The 20,146-nt window shown below is 54.8% G+C and overlaps 1 protein-coding gene across 6 annotated transcripts in view; it reads right to left on the bottom strand.

Moving 5' to 3' along the window:
* Positions 1-20,146, bottom strand: part of LOC105472004 (euchromatic histone lysine methyltransferase 1) — a 228,556-nt gene that overhangs the window by 18,044 nt on the left and 190,366 nt on the right. For 5 of the 6 annotated variants that reach the window (XM_071078704.1, XM_071078708.1, XM_071078706.1 and 2 more), the window contains 8 exons: positions 17,429-17,533; positions 6,947-7,101; positions 5,366-5,533; positions 5,010-5,154; positions 4,051-4,128; positions 2,513-2,628; positions 1,110-1,196; positions 501-579 (listed from right to left, as the gene is read on the bottom strand). In XM_071078704.1, coding sequence (XP_070934805.1) covers positions 501-579; positions 1,110-1,196; positions 2,513-2,628; positions 4,051-4,128; positions 5,010-5,154; positions 5,366-5,533; positions 6,947-7,101; positions 17,429-17,533 — 933 coding nt within the window. Of the gene's footprint in view, positions 1-500; positions 580-1,109; positions 1,197-2,512; positions 2,629-4,050; positions 4,129-5,009; positions 5,155-5,365; positions 5,534-6,946; positions 7,102-15,293; positions 15,680-17,428; positions 17,534-20,146 lie in introns of those variants that run through there. The other variant, XM_071078709.1, reaches the window with a different exon arrangement.

Here is a 20,146-nt window from a genome sequence, read left to right as displayed (position 1 = left end):
CTCCCGAAACCAGGTTCCTGGAGTGGCCCCTGCTCTCTCCCACGGGCAGTGGGGATTGGGTGGGCTGGGGACACAAGCGACGGGTCTGCTGGCGTTTCTGTGCACACGACGGGAGGCTCACTGCTGCTTCACTCAGTCACTGTGAACACACGGCACCCCTCCTTAGCCTCTCTGCAGTCTCAGGGGTTGCCAAGCCCCAACCCGAGGTTCTCGGTTGGGGTCTGGAGGATTGGAGTGGTGGGTCTCAGGCCCCACTCTCACAAGAAGGGGGCAGTCGGCTGCACAGGCTTAGGGACCTCCCAAGTCAGAGGGCCCTCCATCCATGCTGGGCACAGAACCAGGGCCAGCTCCAAAGGTGGCACTCAGCAGGTCTATAGCAAGCCCACTCTCGTCAACAGTAAGAGCTCTCATCTGAATCCAGGCCCTACTGGGACAAACACATTCAGGTTTCACAGTTCACAACAAGCTCTACGTGGCCGCAACCCCACAAAGCACATTACCTTATTGTCGAGATCAAAGAGGTAAGAATCTTCCTCCCGAACGTCGGCTTCTGAGTCCGAAATCAGCTCCCCAACATACCTGCAGAGGGAGAAGCGGTGCAGGTGAGGCCCTGGAAGGCAGCGAGCACTGCCCACAGACAAGCACAGCCTGGTCTCCGCGCCCACAGGGAAAGAGCGGGGCACACCAGAAGAACAGGCGGGGAACATGTTTGGAGACGTGTGCCCGGTTGAACTGGGGTTTCAGCTGAGGTTCCCGAGGATGATGATGATGACGATACTGAAAGCTCTGCGTCTGCGGTCTGGCGCCTGAGAACCCAGAATGGTCCTCCCCCAGAGAGGACTGCCCGTGCTGGACCACGCCTTCCTAACTGGACCACGCCTCCCTAAATGCACTCATGAGCTGTTTAAGGGCAGCAGCGAGAGCACTGAGGACAGCACGAGCTTGGTTCTCGGGGCCAGGGTCTCCACGGCCCCCACCCCATGCTGCTGTAGGCCAGGGGATGTGCCTGCTCCCAGAGGGGCTTCCTGAAGTGCAGACACAGATGGGCCTCCGTCCCAGAAATGACACGTGCCACCGGCAGGCTTGGGGTGACCCAGGGACTCACTCACTCGCAGACAAAGGTGCCTAGTGGGATGTCCTGCAGGGACCGCACGCCCCAGCCCATGTCCCGCGTCCGGTAGAGCTGCAGCCTTGCCCTGGAAAAGAGAGAGTAGTGGTGGACCCAGGCCACAGCCTCAGCCTCTTGCCACAATGGTCAGCAAAAGCCAGCTGGTGCCACGTCACTGAAATGAGGAAGAAAACTGGTTCTGTATCCAAAGCGTTAGATGCTGCAGGCACCACACAGACGTAGCGTCTTGTACTCTCAGGAAGCCAAGAACCCAGGAATCAGCCAGGAACACCCCAGCCCGTGACCTCGGCAAGTCACTGGTCCTGGCCGTGGCTCGGTGTCCCCATCTGTAACATGGGGACAGAGCTGGGCCTGGGCCACTAGGCACTGTGGGTGGCAGAGGTGCTAATACTAGAGAAGCCTATAGCTGGACCAGGCAGTGGTGACACCTGCAGCCGAACCTGCTCCTGATAAGGAGCCCACAGGCCCCTCAGGGCTGGGGAGGGTGGCAGGGGGAGGTGGCGGGGGGAGGGCGGCTGGGCAGGCCTGGTAAATGGGCCTCCGTGGAGCCCTCAGAACCACGTGCCTCACGTCTGCCTGTCTGGTGTGGGTCCCGTGTGTCTGCTTCGTGTCTGCCTGTCTGGTGTGGGTCCCGTGTGTCTGCTTCGTGTCTGCCTGTCTGGTGTGGGTTCTCACCCCCAGGCCTTTCTACCACACCAAGGACAGAGACTGCCCTCCAGCATGGACCAAGTTTACCGAGGTCACAAAAGAGTCAATACTACAAAAACTAGTGTTCAGCTAAATTTAAGAGTTCGTAACTTTCCCTTGTGACTCAGAGGGGTTCAGGCACATTTGTGGAGGAAACGCTCAAGACCAGAACCCGGGGAAAGGAGAGGCTGCTGCTGGGTGGTCAGGGGACCAAGCCCAGCTGGTGAAGCGCCCTGAGCAGGAGTCCAAGCGCCAGGAACAAGGAGTCCATGCGCCTGAGAAGTGTTAGGACATCACCTCACTGTTAGAGAAGCCCAGAGAAGAAAGAACATTTAGAAAATGACTGGAGTGTTAAAATAGAACGACGACAGCCCTGATCTGTTGAAGACTGTTCGTGTGAACTTGGTAACAAAGGTAATTCTTAGGCCAAGTCCGTTCCTCTGCTTTTAGCTCAACTGACCCAACCATCTGCTCCTTCTCTCAGGCCTGCCTCTGAGCTGGTGGAAGCATGACTCGTGATTTACGGCACCAGTGACATTTCCAGAGGATAAAGGGCTCAGAGGTAACCTGTCGGCTCTATCTGCAAACACAACGCGGGTCCATCCAGACACGTTAAGTTCTTGTCTGTCGGGGTGACCTCCGTGCTAATGCACACATGAGCAGAATATGGGGCTCTGGCAGGAAGCTGCCTCTCACCTGAGACCATTCTGCACGACACGATTTCGGCAGTTCCTCCAGCAGGAGCACGCGTGGTTGCATTCGAAGATCAAGGGAGGCTCCGCCATGTTGAACTCTGGCAGGAGCCGGCCGTCCTGTGGACAGACGAGCAGCAAGGGCCCAGCAGAGGTCACTCACTCTTCGAGCTGACATCAACCCATTTCCACTAAGTGCCCACCCAGTGCGGCTCAAACTGGCATAAAAACAATGGTTTCTGGCCAAACTTGAACACCCACCTAGGGAAAAACTCCATGTGTATGGTTTGGATGGGAAGCCCCCACCCAGATGCCCACACAGGTTGTGGAGACCTCCTGGAGCGCTCCCCAGACCCAGCCTGGGCCAGTTTCTGTCCATCCGGGGCCTTCCCAGCCCCCAGCCTGGGCTTCTCCACGTCACCGAGGCTGCCAGCTCGTGGGCTGCTCTGCCTCCTTCGGCTGGTCGGGGCCTCCTGCACCCTCCTGCACTCCTGGCCTCCTTGCCTTGCAAATCCTCAACTGTGGAGGGACCCAGCCCTCTGCTCCCCTTCCTACCCTCCGAAGCCAGGCCAGGTGCAGCAGCACTGGGCGCAGGTGCTCCCCCAGGGCTGTGTGAGCTGAGGTGCGGGGCCCAGGGCTGCCAGGCACACTCTGGCTTGATGGCTTCAGGGGATGCCCTGAACAATTAGGGTGCTCCCCACAACATTCCTTCCTGCGCCCCTTCAGCAGGACTGTCCACCCCAAAAGACACCACTCGGACATGAGCCTGCTGGCTTTCTGAGCCTGCCACCTTCATGGCCCTCACTGGCATGAATCCTTCTCCCACTGGGGCCTCTCATTGAGATGGGTAAACCCTCCGGCCACCCTCCTCCAAAGTCCGCTTCCGGAGGGGACGCCTGCTGCCTCTCCCTGCTTGCGTCTCTTCACCCAGGCCATGTTGGCTTCTGTCCCCACCGTGACCTCTGAACTCAGGAGACCAGGAACCCTCCGCCTCTGCTTAGACATCCCTCCCCTGAATTGCACCCCAGCTAGCCAGGGCCAGTCCCCACTCCCATCTCCTCAGTGGCCACCATCTCGGGCCCTCTGAGGACCAGCACCTACTAGAAACTTCCAATCCTGTGTCTCCTCAAGCCCCACGCCCACACCGATGCTCCCTGTACCCAGCCCAGCAGCACCCTCCCTCTTCACACCCCTCACACTCAGCAAGCACAAGGCAGAGCTCACCAGATACACCAAACACAAGCAGCACCTCCTCCTGGGGCCAAGCCAGGCTGCCTGGCTGCCCGCCTCCACTACCATCCAGGTGGCCACAAAGGATACAGACCCCAGCCCCAGGGACTCTGCAGCCATGTCCTCGGCTCACAACCCCGCCTTGGGTGCCGGCGCCCACTGTACCGTCCCTGCCTGTGACACCCAGCTCACCTCCAACTCCTTCCCAACGCTGCCACAACAGCGCTGGGGTCACGGACGCCTGCACTGTTTTTGCAGACCCGGACCAGCGGCACTTACCACCTGAGCCCACGCACACGAGGCCGCCCTCACCTTGTCGTACCAGCAGCGCATGCTGAGCTGGCCGCACATGCAGTTGCTGGAGGAACAGTCGTCGATGCACACACAGTACTGAGGAGAGAGGCGCCGGGGCCGTCAGACGTGCAGGCACAGGCCTTCTGTTTCCCTCCCAGTCACAACTACGTCTTACAATTCTCAGTTACCCCGATTCTGCTAAATGCTTCTCAAAGGCACCACGAGTGTGTGGCCTCTTAGGGTGAAGGGTGTGCGGGCAGAAACATGCCGAGTGCCCGCTGGAGGGGCTCTCTGGCTGAGGACCCTGACAGAGGGACGGGGCAGGCAGGGCAGCAACGCGGCAGCGGGTGACGTGGGGTGGGTGAAGGGCTGGGCAGCGGCTGCATTTGTGGCCAGATGCTCGATGGGAAAGACAAGAATGCAGAGCCTGGCACACCCTGAGTGGGGGGCCCTGGGCAGTGCCCGGCCTGGGAAGAGGAGGGAGCTGCCTACAAGCAGAGCCACAAAGAAAGTGGTCAAGAAGGCGCAGGCGGTGAGGGCACCAGGCTCTGTGCACTCAGGCTGGGAAAGCTGGCATGTGCTGGACCCATCTCTCCGGGGGCTGGGAGATGCAGGGACCAGGTCGTCCTGCAGGCCTTGCAGGGGCTCCTCTCGCCTGTGCCACCAGCAAGAGGCCGCACGGGGGCCCCTGAGTGTGAGGTAAAAAAAAAAAGGCACAAAGATGCTTGCCGTTCCTTTGGGGTCGGTAAGAAGCCTCGGAAGAGCAGTGAGAGGCCCAGGGCTGGGCCTGACAGAACCTTTATCTGCCTTCCAGCTCTTTCACGGGAGGCAGCTGCAAAGAGAACGAGGTCTTCCTGGGAAGCCCCCCATGAGCCCTCCTGCTCTGAGTGGTGAGAAGAACCCAGGACCCCAGGCTCCAGAAGCTTCTGCCCACCCCACGTCCTGGCCTGAGCCCGCCCTTCGTCCGTGTCACTCACCTGCAGGTGAGTGATGTTTCTGTCGATGTTCATGGGGGACGTCACGCAGTTCTGAGAGACGTACTTGTAGTTGCTGGGGCACGGCTCGCCATCCACGGCGTTGACGCAGGGGATGGGGATACGCTCGTAGCCTCGAGCGATGTCCCTGCCACGGAAAGGGCAGGTGTCACCTGGAGGCTGACGTACTCTGCCCAGGGGGTGGCATGGCGTGCAGTGGGCGGCTGGCAAACACCTGGCCCTGAGAGTTTGAACTCCAGCCTGGGGATGTTTCAGCTTCAGGAGCAGCTTTCACCGCAAACTCCCAAAGCCCTGCTGGCTGCCGATTTGCCGCAGAGCCGTCCCGGGGCCGGGCTCACCTGCTCACTATCCTCTCCACGGGGCTGGGCCTGTCGGGGGCCGAGTCCTGCAGAGCCTTGCTCATCTGCAGAGCGCTCCACACCTGAGAGTTGAGGCTCGCACACTGCAGGGGCGTCTCCCCTTCTTTGTTCTTTAAGGTGACATCTGAATCCCGAGAAAGAAAGAGGCTAAAAGGGAAAATGTAAGGCCACAAAACATTTAAAGCTGACTTGAAAAGATGACACAGATGAGATTTATAAAATGACCATCATCACTAACAGTAAAGGGAACACACTATTCGCTGTGAGATAACTTGAAGTCTGCTCACCAATGACTCTGCAAAGACGGGCTTTAGCTCACCCAGGAACAGGGACTCTCTTACTCCTCACTCCTCTCCCATATTCACTGTCAAAGTCAGCAGGCTGTTTTCTTAGCAGGAAGAGTATGTAAAAAACCAGGATGGCATTTGATTTTTCTTGGATTTTTCATTTAAATTTATTCTCAAGGATAAGGAGGGAGAGAGGCCACGCTTGGGCCATGCACAGCATGAGCAGTCCTCAGTTCCACTCCTGCCCACTGCGTCCAGACCGCAGTCACCGTACGTGGAGCTGGGCTTCGCACAGCCAGATGACCAACCTGGGTAAGCCACCAAATGGTGGCTTCAAATGTGGGAGGGCACAGCTCCACATGTAGGGGCTGGGGAGTCACCGGAGGCTGGTGCGTGGAGCACCCACAGCTCCCTGTCCTTCCCCAGCAGCCAAACAAATACCCCATCCCAGGCCACCGACAACAACCTGAGTGTGTATGACTTAAGGGATCAAGGTCTCAAGTTTTTTTGTTTTTGGGTTTTTTTTTTTTTCTTGAGACAGAATCTCGCTCTGTCGCCCAGGCTGGAGTGTAGTGTCGCAATCTCCGCTCACTGCAATCTTTGCCTCCCGGGTCCAAGCGATTCTCCTGCCTCAGCCTCGGGAGTAGCTGGGGTTACAGGCACGCGCCACCATGGCCGGCTAATTTTTGTATTTTTAGTAGAGATGGGGTTTCACCATGTTGGCCAGGCTAGTCTCAAACTCCTGACCTCAGGTGATCCTCCTGCCTCAGCCTCCCAAAGTGCTGGGATTACAGGTGTGAGCCACCGCCACCCAGCTGAAGGTCTCAAGTTTTAAAAGGGCCCTGAGCGGTGAGCGCCACAGCCCCCAGCATCTCCAGCTCTGGCTGTGGGTGGCACTGCTCCCAGAAGGCACTCTGAGCCTCTCGGCGCCTCTGAGTTGGCAGGTCCCTGCTGGGAGCAGGGCTGTTCCCACGCTGCCCCTCAGCCATGTCAGGAGCATCAGGTCTGAGACTCAACTCAAGGTCTGACCTAACAACTTGGGAATTTTGCATGACAATCCTCCTAACCCAGAAATAAACCACAGCTGATCTCAAACGTGGACTGGGAAAGTCACTTCTCTGTACGTGGAACACCAAGGACGGACTTCCACAGGAGGGAACAGAGGGCCTGTGTCCACTCGAGCCCAAGTGTGAACACACGACCATCGAGCGGTCTCTCCGGGCGCCCAGGTCAGGTCAGCGCCAGCCCGAGCCGGGGGAAGCGCCACACTCACACGACACAGTCGTAGCGGTTCTCCCGGGCAGCAATGTGCAGCGGCGAGTCTCCGTGGATGTTCACGGCGTGGAGGTCGCACTTGGCAGCCAGCAGGATCTCGGCGATGTCCACGCAGCCAGAGAACGCCGCCCAGTGCAGGCAAATGTTCTCCTCCTGAACAGACACAAGCCAGAGCTCAGTGCAGGCTTCCTGCTGGCTCACAGTGCTGGGGCCCGGCCACAGCAGCTGCAGCCCGTGTGCCTGGGGAGAGGCTCTGGAGTGCGCGTGGCCGTCCTCAGCAACGGCCAGGTGGAAAGGGCGCCACAGGTCACCAGATGGGAACCTAGTGCCCATCTCAACTCTGGAAGGCACATCCTTTCGTGTTTTGTTTTTTTCATTGTAAAAATAACATAATTATAAAAGTAGCATAATCACAGTAAAGAATATTGTAAAAATAGGGAAAAGGTCATCCAGAATTATATCAACCTAATCTCAACACATTAACACTTGCGGGCACTTTTCTTTCATCTATTTTTAAAAATTATATTCATTTCCAAACAGGGGTATAGTCATAGGATAGGATAATGCTTTTGAAAGATTTGAAAAAAGACATGCAAATTTGATTAAATTAAAATTTTGGGCCGGGTGTGGTGGCTCATGCCTGTAATCCCAGCATTTTGGGAGGCAGAGGCAGGTAGATCACTTGAGGTCAGGAGTTCGAGACCAGCCTGGCCAACATGGTGAAACCCCGTCTCTATTAAAAATACAAAAAATGAGCCAGGCGTGGTGGTGGGCGCCTGTAATCCCAGCTACTCGGGAGGCTGAGGCAGGAGAATCTCTTGAACCCAGGAAGCAGAGGTTGCAGTGAGCCGAGATCGTGCCACTGCACTCCAGCCTGGGCAACAAGAGCAAAACTCTGTCTCAAAAAAAAACAGTAAGTTTTACTTTTAAAAAGGCCTCTTTTAAATAAAACAAATAAAATTTGGAGAAATACTTGTGCCATATGTAAAATATAGATGATTTATAATCACACAGTAAATTAGAACACTGTAATTCTGAAAAAATATGTGCAAAGGAGAAGAAAATAAAGAAGGTAGGTAAGAAAAAGATGAACGGTAAACATAAGACAATGTTCAACTCTGCCAGGCAGCCACAAATACAAATCAGAACAATGAAATATCCCTAACTCGATCGCCCCAGAGATAAAACAGCGATAGGTGGAATGAGGAACAGGCCCGCGCCCGTTTCCTAGCCTGATGCCCGTCTGTCCCTGACCCTCCGTCATCACCAGAGGCTCCCAGGTGCTGAGGCCTCCTCCAGTTGGCACCACGCGAGGAGCGCCTTCCACGCGGGGCGGCATCGGAACCGCCTCCGGACCCATCGCGACGGTCCACGCGGGGCGGCGTCGGAACCGCCTCCGGACCCATCGCGAGGGTCCACGCGGGGCGGCGTCGGAACCGCCTCCGGACCCATCGCCGACGGTCACTCAGCCTCCGGACCTTTCCTGTACTGGACACCTGGTTTGTTTCTGTGGGTATATTTCTGGAATACATTGCCAGCAAATATTCTAGTGCTTTTTATTTTCTACATTATTTCTCAGGGATGCTTCCTCAGAGGCAGGATTGTTGGATTAAAGCACGTGAGCGTTTCACGCTCCTGAAGTGGGTTCCGTTCTGCGCGTGTCTGGGAGGGCCGGCTGCACCTCCTTCCCCTCGGGAATGTCAGCGATCTTCCCAGAGCCATCAACCAAGCCCCGCCTGACTGTCCGCTTTGCTGGGGGGGCTGAGGCGGCTCCGGGCCAAGGCAGAGCCCTGCAGGGGTGCGGTCTCCTCCCCGCAGGCTCTGCTTCCCTTTGAGCTCGGCCCCGCCTCCCATCCAGGGCCGCTGCCACATCCCAGGGACTGGCTCTGCAGGTGGGCAGAGTCTCACCCCCAAGAGAGAAGGACACGCGCTCTTGAGACACCCGGTGCTCTCCTGCAGTCCCCTCCCAACTCCACACCGTGCGGCACCAATGCTGTCCAGCTCAGTGAGTGTGAAGATAAAAGCAGAACAGAAATCTAGTGGCCTTGTCTCCAGTATGTTCATCCACAAACCCGGCTAGCCCCAGGCGTGGGCTTCACTGTGTCCGTGACTTCTGAAAGAGACAACTAAAAGCAGACTCCGTGTGTCCGCCTCAGCGGACTTCCTGAAGAGCCTGGGCTGCTCTGCGGCTCTTCCATCCCTCCGCTCTTTGTTTCTGCTTTCCCTCCTCCACACATTTGAGGGCTCCTTGAACAAAACGCTGCTTGCTTAGGGGCCTCTTCTTTTTCCTTTATCGGAATGATTTATGATTTTATAACCAGAATTACATGTTTTATTTGTTTTCGAGGCGGAGTCTCACTCCATCTCCCAGGCTGGAGTGCAGCTGGCACGATCTCGGTTCACAGCAACCTCTGCCTCTGGGGTTCAAGCGATTGTCGTGCCCCAGCCTCCCCAGTAGCTGGGATAACAGGTGCGTGCTACCAGGCCCAGCTAATTATTTTGTATTTTTAGTAGAGTCGGGGTTTCACCATGTTGCCCGGGCTGCTGTCAAACTCCTGACCTCAGGTGATCCGCCACCACGCCCCGCCCCAGAATTACGTTTTTGAGAGCTTCCAGTTCACCTAAGATCCTTCCACCCTGGGACTGTTCAAACGCCCAGCCTTTCTGAAGTCTGCTGAGTTACAAGCCCGGCCTACACCTGGTGAGCAACCGCACTCCTGAAACGATGGGGTGATACAGACCAGAACAGATTTACCTTCCCACCTAAAAGAACCAGAAGAGTAAAACAAACAGTCAAAACCCGTGACCATGGCTGTCAAGACACCAGACACCAGGCAGGGAAGGACCGCGCCCTGAGAGGCGGAGCCTGTGAGGGAGCCCGTGGCTGCCCAGCTCACTGCCACCAGAGCTCCAGCCACGGCGCGGGAGGGAGCCAGGCAGGGCCTCCGGGTGCTCAGACAGAAAACAGAGCTCCAAGAGAGGGTCCAGAGATCTGTGCATTTCCACCTGGGTCATCCGGCAGGACACCAGCAGCCACAAGCCTGTGGAGAACGTGCACTCAAAGCCAGGGCCTTTCCCCACAGCCAGGCAGGCCACACACTCTGTTCACAGGCTGTGGGCTGGAGGACAGTGGAGGGACCTGCCTCAGTGGCTCCAGACCCACCTAACAAACCTGAAAAGCAAAATCCAACATGATCTGACGGGTTTCAAGTGACTTGGCTGAGTTCCAGAACAAAGTTCAAGAACATTCACAGGAAGAAGAGTCCCTAGCACCATACAAGTTTTGTAAAACCCACCCACATCCTGGCATTGGCTACAGGTTACCAGACGTGCAAAGGAGCAGGAAACATGACCCACAGTGGGGAGGAAAAATCCAGTCAATCAAAAAACCCGGCTTTTGCTCAGATGCTGGATTAGCAAACAAGGTCATTAAAGCCATTGGTGGGCCAGATGCGGTGGCTCACACCTGTAATCCCAGCATTTTGGGAGGCAGAGGCAGGTAGATCACCTGAGGTCAGGAGTTTGAGACCAGACTGGGCAACATGGTGAAACCCCGTCTCTACTAAAACTACAAAACTTAGCCAGGCGTGATGGTGTGTGCCTGTAATCCCAGCTACTCGGGAGGCTGAGGCAGGAGAATCGCTTGAACACGGGAGGCAAAGGTTACAGTGAGCCGAGATTGCGCCACTGCACTCCAGCCTGGGAAAAAGAGACTCTGTTTTAAATAAATAAATAAGTAAATAAAGCCATTGGTATAACTGTATTCTATAGGTTCAAAAATTAAGTAGAAACATGTTAGGAAATGTTTGAAAGACTCCAACAGAACATTTAGAGCTGAAAACGACAATGCCTGGAATGTAAGCACACAAACTGGATGAGCTCAACAGCAACACGTGCAGAAGAAAAGATGAGTGAACTGGAAGACAAACCAACAAAAACCCGCTCAACTGAAACACAGCGTGAAAAAACAATAATTTTTAAAAACTGAAGAGAGCACCAGTGAGCTGTGGAACCACTCTGAGAACTCCTACATACACAGCTGGAACACTGGAAAGCACGGTGGGCAGAAAACATTATTTGAAGAAATAATGACTGAAAAATTTCCAAATTTGTCAAAAACCCTAAATCCACAAATCCAAGAAGCTCAATGAACCCTAAGTGCACACACACAAAATAACACCAAGGCACATCAGTAATCAAATTGCTTTACAGACAAACTAAGGCTTAGAGGAAAATCCAATTGCTAAAACCAAGAGATACAGAAAAAAAATTCTAAAAGCACCCATATAAAAAAGACACGTTATACACAGAGAAATAACCATGCGCTGGCAGTGGATTTCTCACTGCGAACACTGCGGGTGAGGACCCAGGGAAACCGCCATTTAAAGCATTGGAAGAAATAACTATGCATCCAGAATTGTAAGAATGTCTTTCAAAAATGAAAGCAAAATAAGGACTTTCCAGGCATTAAAGAGCTGCAAGAGGGCCGGGCGCGGTGGCTTACACCTGTAATCCCAGCACTTTGGGAGTCCGAGGCCGGCAGATCATGAGGTCAGGAGTTTGAGACCAACCTGGCCAACATGGTGAAACCCATCTCTACTAAAAACACAAAAATTTCCCAGGCGTTGTGGCCAGTGCCTGTAATCCCAGCTACTTAGGAGGCTGAGGGAGGAAAATCACTTGAAACTGGAAGAAGGTGGTTGCAGTGAGCCGAGATTGCACCACTGCACTCCAGCCTGGGCAAAAAAGCGAAACTCCGTCTCAAAAAAAAAAAAAAAAAAAAAGCTGCAAGAGCTCACCACAAGCAGACCAACACCACAGGAAAGGTAAAGGGATTGAGGCTGGCAGAAAGGAAGCAACATCAGGAGCACAAGCCCACCAAGGTGGAGAAGCTTGGCGGGAGAGACCACTCGGCTGGGCATGCTGCCTCACATCTGCAATCCCAGCACTGTGGGAGGTCAAAGCGGGCAGATCAACAAAGGTCCGGAGTTTGAAACCAGCCTGGCCAACATGGTGAATCCCCGTCTCTAATAAAAATACAAAAATTAGCCAGGCGTGGTGCCATGTGCCTGTAATCCCAGCTACTTGGGAGGCTGAGGCAGGAAAATCGCTTGAACCAGGGTGGTGGAGGCTGCAGTGAGCTATTGCATCACTGCACTCCAGGCTGGGTGACAGGGTGAGAGGCTCTGTCTCCAAAAAAAAAAAAAAAAAAAGACCAGGCCAGGTGCGGTGGCTCACACCTGTAATCCCAGCACTATGGGAGGCCAAGATGAGTGGATCACGAGGTCAGGAGTTCGAGACCAGCCTGACCAACATGGTGAAACCCCATCTCTACTAAAAATACAAAAATTAGCCAGGCGTGGTGGCTCGCGCCTGTAATCCCAGCTACTCAGGAGGCCAAGGCATGAGAATTGCTCGAACCCGGGACACGGAGGTTACAGTGAGCCGAGATCGTGCCACTGCACTCCAGACTGGGCAACAGAGTGAGATTCTATTAAAAAAAAAAAAAGACCAATGACTGTTTAAACAGAATAACCATATGGCTATTATGGTGTTCAGAACATATAGATATTTTTTATATCTATATATGTATGTATGTAAAATGTAGAAGAATAGCAGTATCAAGTTTGGGAGAAGAAAAATGATTTTGCAACACCTACTGTAAAACTACATCAGTCAGGCAAGGACAGTACTTGCCTAAAGGCAAATATGCAGATCAATGCATCAAAAGAGAGGGTCCTGGAGCTGACACACACATGTGGATGACTGACTTTACACACATGTGGACCACTGACTCTGACATGTGGATGACTGGCTCACACATACAGACGACTGATACACATGCGGACGACTGACATGGATGACCAACTCACACATGTGGATGACAGACTCACACACATGCAGATGACTGACTCATACATGCAGATGACTGACCCTCACATGTAGACAAATGACACACATGTGGACACATGTGGATGACAGACATGCAGATGACTGACTCACACGTGGATGACTGACACATGGATGACTCACACATGCAGACGACTGACACATGCAGATGATGGACTCACACATGTGGATGACAGGCTCACACACACACAGCTGACTCACACATGCAGACTGACTCTCACATGTGGATGACAGACATGTGGGCTGACACATGTGGACAACTGACAGACATACAGATGGCTGACTCACACATGGACGACTGACACAAGTGGACTCACACATGCAGATGACTGACTCACACATGGATGACTGACACATGCAAACGACTGACACACGTGGACTGACACATGGATGACTGACTCACACATGCAGATGACTGGCCTTTGGCAATGGTACAGAGTCAATTCTTTTTTTTTTTTTTTTTTTTTTTTTTTGAGACGGAGTCTCGCTCTGCCGCCCAGGCTGGAGTGCAGTGGCCAGATCTCAGCTCACTGCAAGCTCCGCCTCCCGGGTTCACACCATTCTCCTGCCTCAGCCTCCCGAGTAGCTGGGACTACAGGCGCCTGCCACCTCGCCCGGCTAGTTTTTTGTATTTTTTAGTAGAGACGGGGTTTCACCGTGTTAGCCAGGATGGTCTCGATCTCCTGACCTCATGATCCGCCCGTCTCGGCCTCCCAAAGTGCTGGGATTACAGGCTTGAGCCACCGCGGCCGGCCAATTCTATGTAGAAAGAATGGTTTTCTCAACAAATGGCACTGAACTAGGCATCCACAAGCAAAAAAAAAAAAAAAAAGGTTCAATCTATACCTCACACCATATACAAAAGTCAACTATAATAAAACGTAGACCTAAATGGAAACCCCCAAATCGTAAAACTCGTATAAGGAAATGTGGGAGAATATCTTTGGGTTCTCAGATTAGGCAATGATTTCTTAAAACAGAATGCCAAAACAGGATCCAGTTAAAAAAAAAAAGAAAAACGCTGATAAACCAAACTTTATAAAACCTTTTAAAATTCTACACTTCCAAAGACAGATCTGTAAACCATATATCTGATAAAGGACTTATATCCAGAACATAAACTCTTAAATCTCCAGAATTAAAAAAAATACCTGATAATAAGCAAGAAAAAGATTTGAACAGACCCTTCATTAAAGAAGATATACGGATTGTAAATAAGCCCATAAAAAGATGCTTAACGTCAACTGTCATTAGAGAAATGAAAATGAAATGACTGAAAACTAAAACCACAACAACATATCACTACACACCTACCAAAATGGATAAAATTTAAAGACTGACCATGCTACGTGTTGGGAAGGATGCGGAGGAACCAGGACTCTCTGATATGGGTTGGCCTTGTGTCCCCACCCAAATCTTGTCTTGAATTGTAATCCCCACGTGTCAAGGGAGGGACCTGACTGGATTATGGGGGTGGGTCCCCATGCTGTTCTCATGTGAGTTCTCACAACAGCTGGTTTTAAAGTGTGGTACAAGGCTCCTCAATCTCTCTCTTGCCACCATGGAAGATGTGCTTTACTTCTCCTTGCCTTCTGCCATGATTGTTAAGTTTCCCAAGACCCCCCCGCGCCAGCCATGCTAAACTGTGAGTCAATTAAACCTCTTTTGTTTATAAATTCCACAGTCTTAGGTAGAACCCTGATAGCAGTGTGAGAACGGATGAATGCACTGTCATACACTAGAGATGGTACCATCACTTGGAAAGCAGTTTGGCAGGCTTTGTTTTTTTTGCAGACAGGCTAGGGTGCAGTGGTGCGATCTCAGCTTACTGCAGCCTTGACCTCCTGGGCTCAAGCGATCCTCCCCCCTTAGGCTCCCGAGTAGCTGGACCACAGGTGTGTGTCACCATGCCCGGCTACTGGCAGTCTCTGCAAATGTTAAACATACACACCTATCCTATGATCTAACCATTCTACTCCCAGGGATTTAATCAAGAGAAATTAAGGCATGAGTATTCACAGCACCTCTCTTAGTAACAACCAAAAATCAGAAACCACCTAAATGCCCACTGACAGGTGAAGGGTAAACGGACACATTCACACAACGGGCACTTCAGGCAACGAAAATGGGTATCTCGGCTTCAAGATGCAAGGGAAAGGCGCCCATGGTGAGAGCCCTTTTCTATAAAACCGAGACACGCAGATAGCAGAAAGCCCAGCAACGGGTGGCAGGGGTGGGCTGGGCACGGCTGTGAAGTGCGGAGGAATCACCTGAAGATAGATCATCGGGGCATGAGGGAGGACCGGGCTCGCTCTTCCGACAGCAGCGATGGCTTCTGGGTGAAAATTCACCCGAGTGTGTACTTTGAGTATATGCAGCCTACCTACTATACAGCAATACAGTAGTTACATTAATGAAGTGTTTCATTCTATAAATAACAAACTTGAAATTTAATCAATGCTTCCATTCCGGGGAAACAGCCACCAGCATCAGAGAGCTAACAGCTCTGACACCTGGACAGGCTGCAAGCTGCCCAGGCACGCAGGCCAACCAGCCACACTAGGGTTGCCTTGCCCGCCACAGTCTCCGGGGGTGGTAGGTGAGGCGGCCCCACCTGGGGGTGGCCTCTGCTTTGTCCTCTGCCTTGGCTTCCCTCCTCTCTTCCTCCAAGGTACCCGCCACAGCCTTCCGCTGGCTCAGGGCTCCTCTGCCTCTGCTTCCCTCTTCTCTTCCTTCTGCCGGCTCAGGGCTCCTCTGCCTCTGCTTCCCTCTTCTCTTCCTTCTGCCGGCTCAGGGCTCCTCTCACCACAGTGCCGTTGTCCTAACCCCCAGCAGGAAAGAACTCCGGTGGAACGAGGTAGAAACCCCCCAGACACAGTCACGGAAGCCTGCAGCCCACGGAGGAGGCACCGCGGCTCAGGACCAGTCACTCCGGAGAGGCCTGTGTGCCTGCAGGGAGGCGGAGGGTGCCCACAGCCAGTGGACCACAGCGGGGTCTGCTCACATGCAGGGAGGGGTTCCAAATGCAGACCCCCCCCATGCCAACAATGAATGGCAAGTGCCCGTGCCCACGCTGTTCTCAGGCTCTGAGAGGCAGTGTCAACCCTCCCTCCTCAGACGCCAGGCTTCAGCACACTGGAGATTTAATAGTGTGCTTTTAGAAATCTTTCTCTGTGTCAAATCTTCTTTCTTATGATCAACTTAATGAGTTTATTTGTGGCTGGACTTCCCATTTATGGCTTCTGGAGCCGTCTGTGAAGGTGGACACAGCTCTGCGGGCTGCAGCATGTCTGTGCCTGTCTTGGGAGGTGACCAGAGGACTCCCCTCGCCCCTCGCTGTCGTGCCCATAGCCATGCCCAGCCCCCTGGCAGCCCCACTGGTTCTGTGGGTCCCTGAAGACCTTCTAGTGAACAATCTTTTGAGTTAATCAGTCACCTGCTGCCACTCTCAGGCTGAAGGAGCCACCCCAGAACCGGGTAGTCCTCTTATCTCAGCTCCAAACTCTATTTTCTGAGCAAACAAAAGGGCCTTACAAAACTGTCACTGAAGCATCTTAAATCACACCCTAGAAAACCGTGGTGCGATAAACGATTCACTTCTCTTTCCTCTGTTTCAAAGAGAGAGGCAAGGGCCGGGCGCGGTGGCTCATGCCTGTAATCCTGTGGGAGGATGAGGTGGGCGGATCACCTGAGGTCAGGAGTTCAAGACCAGCCTGGCCAACATGGCTAAACCCTGTCTCTACTAAAACTACAAAAATTGGCCAGGCGTGGTGGCTCACACCTGTAGTCCCAGTACTATGGGAGGCTGAGGTGGGTGGATCACCTGAGGTCAGGAGTTTGAAACCAGTCTGGCCAACACAGCAAAACCCCGTCTCTACTAAAAATACAAAAATTAGCCAGGCATGGTGGTGGGCACCTATAATCCCAACTACTCCGGAGGCTGAGGCAGGAGAACTGCTTGAACCCAGGAGGCAGAGGTTGCAGTGAGCTCAGATCGTGCCACTGCACTCCAGCCTGGGTGACAGAGAGAGACTCTGTCTCAAAAACAAACAAATAAAAAATACAAAAATTAGCCAGGCATGGTGGCACACACCTGTAATCCCAGCTACTGGGGAGGCGGAGGCATGAGAATCACTTGAACCCAGGAGGCAGAGCTTGCAGTGAGCCGAGATTGCGCCACTGCACTCTAGCCTGGGCGACACAGCGAGACTCCATCCAAAAAAACACAAAAAACAAAAACAGAGGGAGAGCCAGAGGTGCTGTGGCACCCACACGAGGTCAGCAGCCTCAGGCCCAGGCACGGCCCCATGAGGCAGCAGGAGGCACAGCAGGGCAGGCAGCGCCCTCTGAACCCGCAGGTCCCTAGAGGGTGGCCTCTGCTGGGACCTCACACCCCCCATCTGCCTCTGGCACAGGACAGCCACAGCTAAGCGCCGGGCCGATGCTGCCACAGGAAGAGGTCAAAGCCGTCACCAGGGGCCAGGGTTCTGCTTTTGAGAAAAGAACCTTCTGGAGGAGGAGGTCCCCACCCCTCCAAGACACTGCTCCGGGGAGGGTGTGATGAACTTACGTTGTCCCGGATGTTGATGTCAGAGCCCTTGGACAGCAGCAGCTTCACGAGGTCCACGTGCTTGTACTCCGTGGCCCAGATCATAGGCGTCCAGCCTCCGTCATCCTGCCAGGGAAGAGAACAAAGCGGTCATCGATCCAGAGACCGGCAACCGCCAGAGCGATGAGAACTCCCACAGCCGAGGTCTCTGCACCTCCCAGGTACCACACCCCTTGTGCAGGCATCTCACTCAGGACCTGAGTGCAACCCTGAGAGGCCTCAGTTCTTCCTCAGAGCACAGCCCCAGGTAGCTCCACCAGTGCAGGACAAAGGCAGAACCAGGACTGGGCCAGGCCCAACCACCCTGCCCGACACAGCAAGGCTGTCCTGTCAGCCGTGCCCGCTCCCAGCTGGGCACCACTCACTGGGGACGCACCAACACAGCTGGGCACCACTCACTGGGCATGCACCAACACAGCTGGGCACCACTCACTGGGCACGCGCCAACACAGCTGGGCACCACTCACTGGGCATGCACCAACACAGCTGGGCACCACTCACTGGGCATGCACCAACACAGCTGGGCACCACTCACTGGGCACGCACCAACACAGCTGGGCACCACTCACTGGGCACGCGCCAACACAGCTGGGCACCACTCACTGGGGACGCGCCAACACAGCTGGGCACCACTCACTGGGCACGCGCCAACACAGCTGGGCACCACTCACTGGGGACGCGCCAACACAGCTGGGCACCACTCACTGGGCACGCGCCAACACAGCTGGGCACCACTCACTGGGGACGCGCCAACACAGCTGGGCACCACTCACTGGGCACGCGCCAACACAGCTGGGCACCACTCACTGGGGACGCGCCAACACAGCTGGGCACCACTCACTGGGGACGCGCCAACACATCTGGGCACCACTCACTGGGCACGCGCCAACACAGCTGGGCACCACTCACTGGGGACGCGCCAACACAGCTGGGCACCACTCACTGGGGACGCGCCAACAGCTGGGCACCACTCGCTGGGCACGCGCCAACACAGCTGGGCACCACTCGCTGGGGACGCGCCAACAGCTGGGCACCACTCGCTGGGCACGCGCCAACACAGCTGGGCACCACTCGCTGGGCACGCGCCAACACAGCTGGGCACCACTCACTGGGGACGCACCAACACAGCTGGGCACCGCGTCTAATGGCACACACAAGGGAGGTGAAACCTCGTATGCCCAGGCCAGACCCGGAGCGCACCAGCAGCCCCGGCTGGCGGGAAGCCTGGGCTGTAGCAGGCTCTGCTCCTCCTTCAGCCTCCAAGGGTGGCTGCATGCAGGAGAGCCAGGGACCCCATCAGAGCAGCAGCTGGGAACTGTGGGCAGGAGATGGACAAGCAGACGGAGGCTGACCCCCCTGCTTCCTCCTGGGCAGGGAGCAGAATGCCCACCAGGCTGACTTGCTCTCTGGCTCCTGTCACTCCTGAGTCCAGTCAGTGGGCCTGGGCAATTTTCTTTAAGCCAGAAAAAGGCAACTTTACTGAAAATGGGGGTCATATGGCCAATTCCCACTCTGAAGGCAGAAGCCTCGGCCTCTTCCCCAGCACTCCTCAAAGGACCTGCACATCCCACTGTCACAAACACAGCAGCCTCCACGATTAAAGCTACATCTCCCCTGCAGTTGTCAGCCTGTACATCCTGCTGTCATAGACACAGCAGCCTCCATGATTAAAGCTACATCTCCCCTGCGGTCGACGGTCAGCACCACCACAGGCACTGGGAACACAGCAGGGACAGCAGAGCACAGCCTCCCGGAGCCCAGCCCCGTGCTCAATGGATGAGGGTACAACGTCAGAGAGAAGAGGTCAGGGGATGCTTCAGATGCAGTGAACAGGCAGGGGCTCTGGCCTCTGGATGCTCAGGGCAAAGGCAAGAGTATGGGCGCTGCTGCTTCCGGCCCATGGGAACGTTGCCATGGCCAAGAGGGCGCAGAAGCTGGGTGTCAACAACTGGGTGGGCAACCACTGGGCTAAAAAGACTTGGACCAAGCCTCCTGAAGGAAGGAGTGAGACACAGTGTGAGGATGGCACTTATCACAGAGCTTCGAGTCCATGCGGGAGGGACCCCCAGTGTGTGCTGAGCAGCCTCAAAACCTGCCCTCCTTTAGTCTCCCCAGTCATTCACTCGTGAGGCAGGTGCCCACTGTGTGTGAGGCACTGTGGATCAGCACACGTGCACGGCAAACCCTGCCCCGTGGCGCTGGCTGTGGGGGAGAGACGGACAGTGAGTAGGAAGGAAGATGGGTGCTGTGGAGGAAGGCCAGTGACACCTCCCTCAAATGGTGACATCTAGACACAGCTGATGGACAGCAAGGGAGGAGCCTCCAGCCAGACACAGTGCAGAGGCTGCCCTGGTGTGTGGGCATCTGGTGTGGCTGCCCATAGCAGGCCAGGGCAGAAGAGGACAGGGAGGGGACAAGACGTTCCAGGGCCCAAGGGCTTGATCTAGCCCTGTGCGTGGAAGGGGACGCCGTGGAGGGTCCCAGCTGGCTGTGTGCATGGAAGAGGAAGCTGTGAAGCGTCCGAGCTGGCCGTGTGTATGGAAGAGGATGCTGGAGGGCCTGAGCTGGCTCTCTGCATGGGAGCGGATGCCGTGGAGGGCCTGAGCTGGCTCCGTGCCTGGGAGGGGACGCCGTGGAGAACGGGGGTGGGACCAGGAGCTGCAGAACAGTGACTTTCCC

The sequence above is a fragment of the Macaca nemestrina genome, chromosome 14, assembly GCF_043159975.1.
Source record: "Macaca nemestrina isolate mMacNem1 chromosome 14, mMacNem.hap1, whole genome shotgun sequence".
In the NCBI taxonomy this organism is placed as follows: domain Eukaryota; kingdom Metazoa; phylum Chordata; class Mammalia; order Primates; family Cercopithecidae; genus Macaca; species Macaca nemestrina.
Note: the sequence above shows the minus strand (reverse complement) of the source record. Positions and strands in the feature narration are given on the sequence as shown.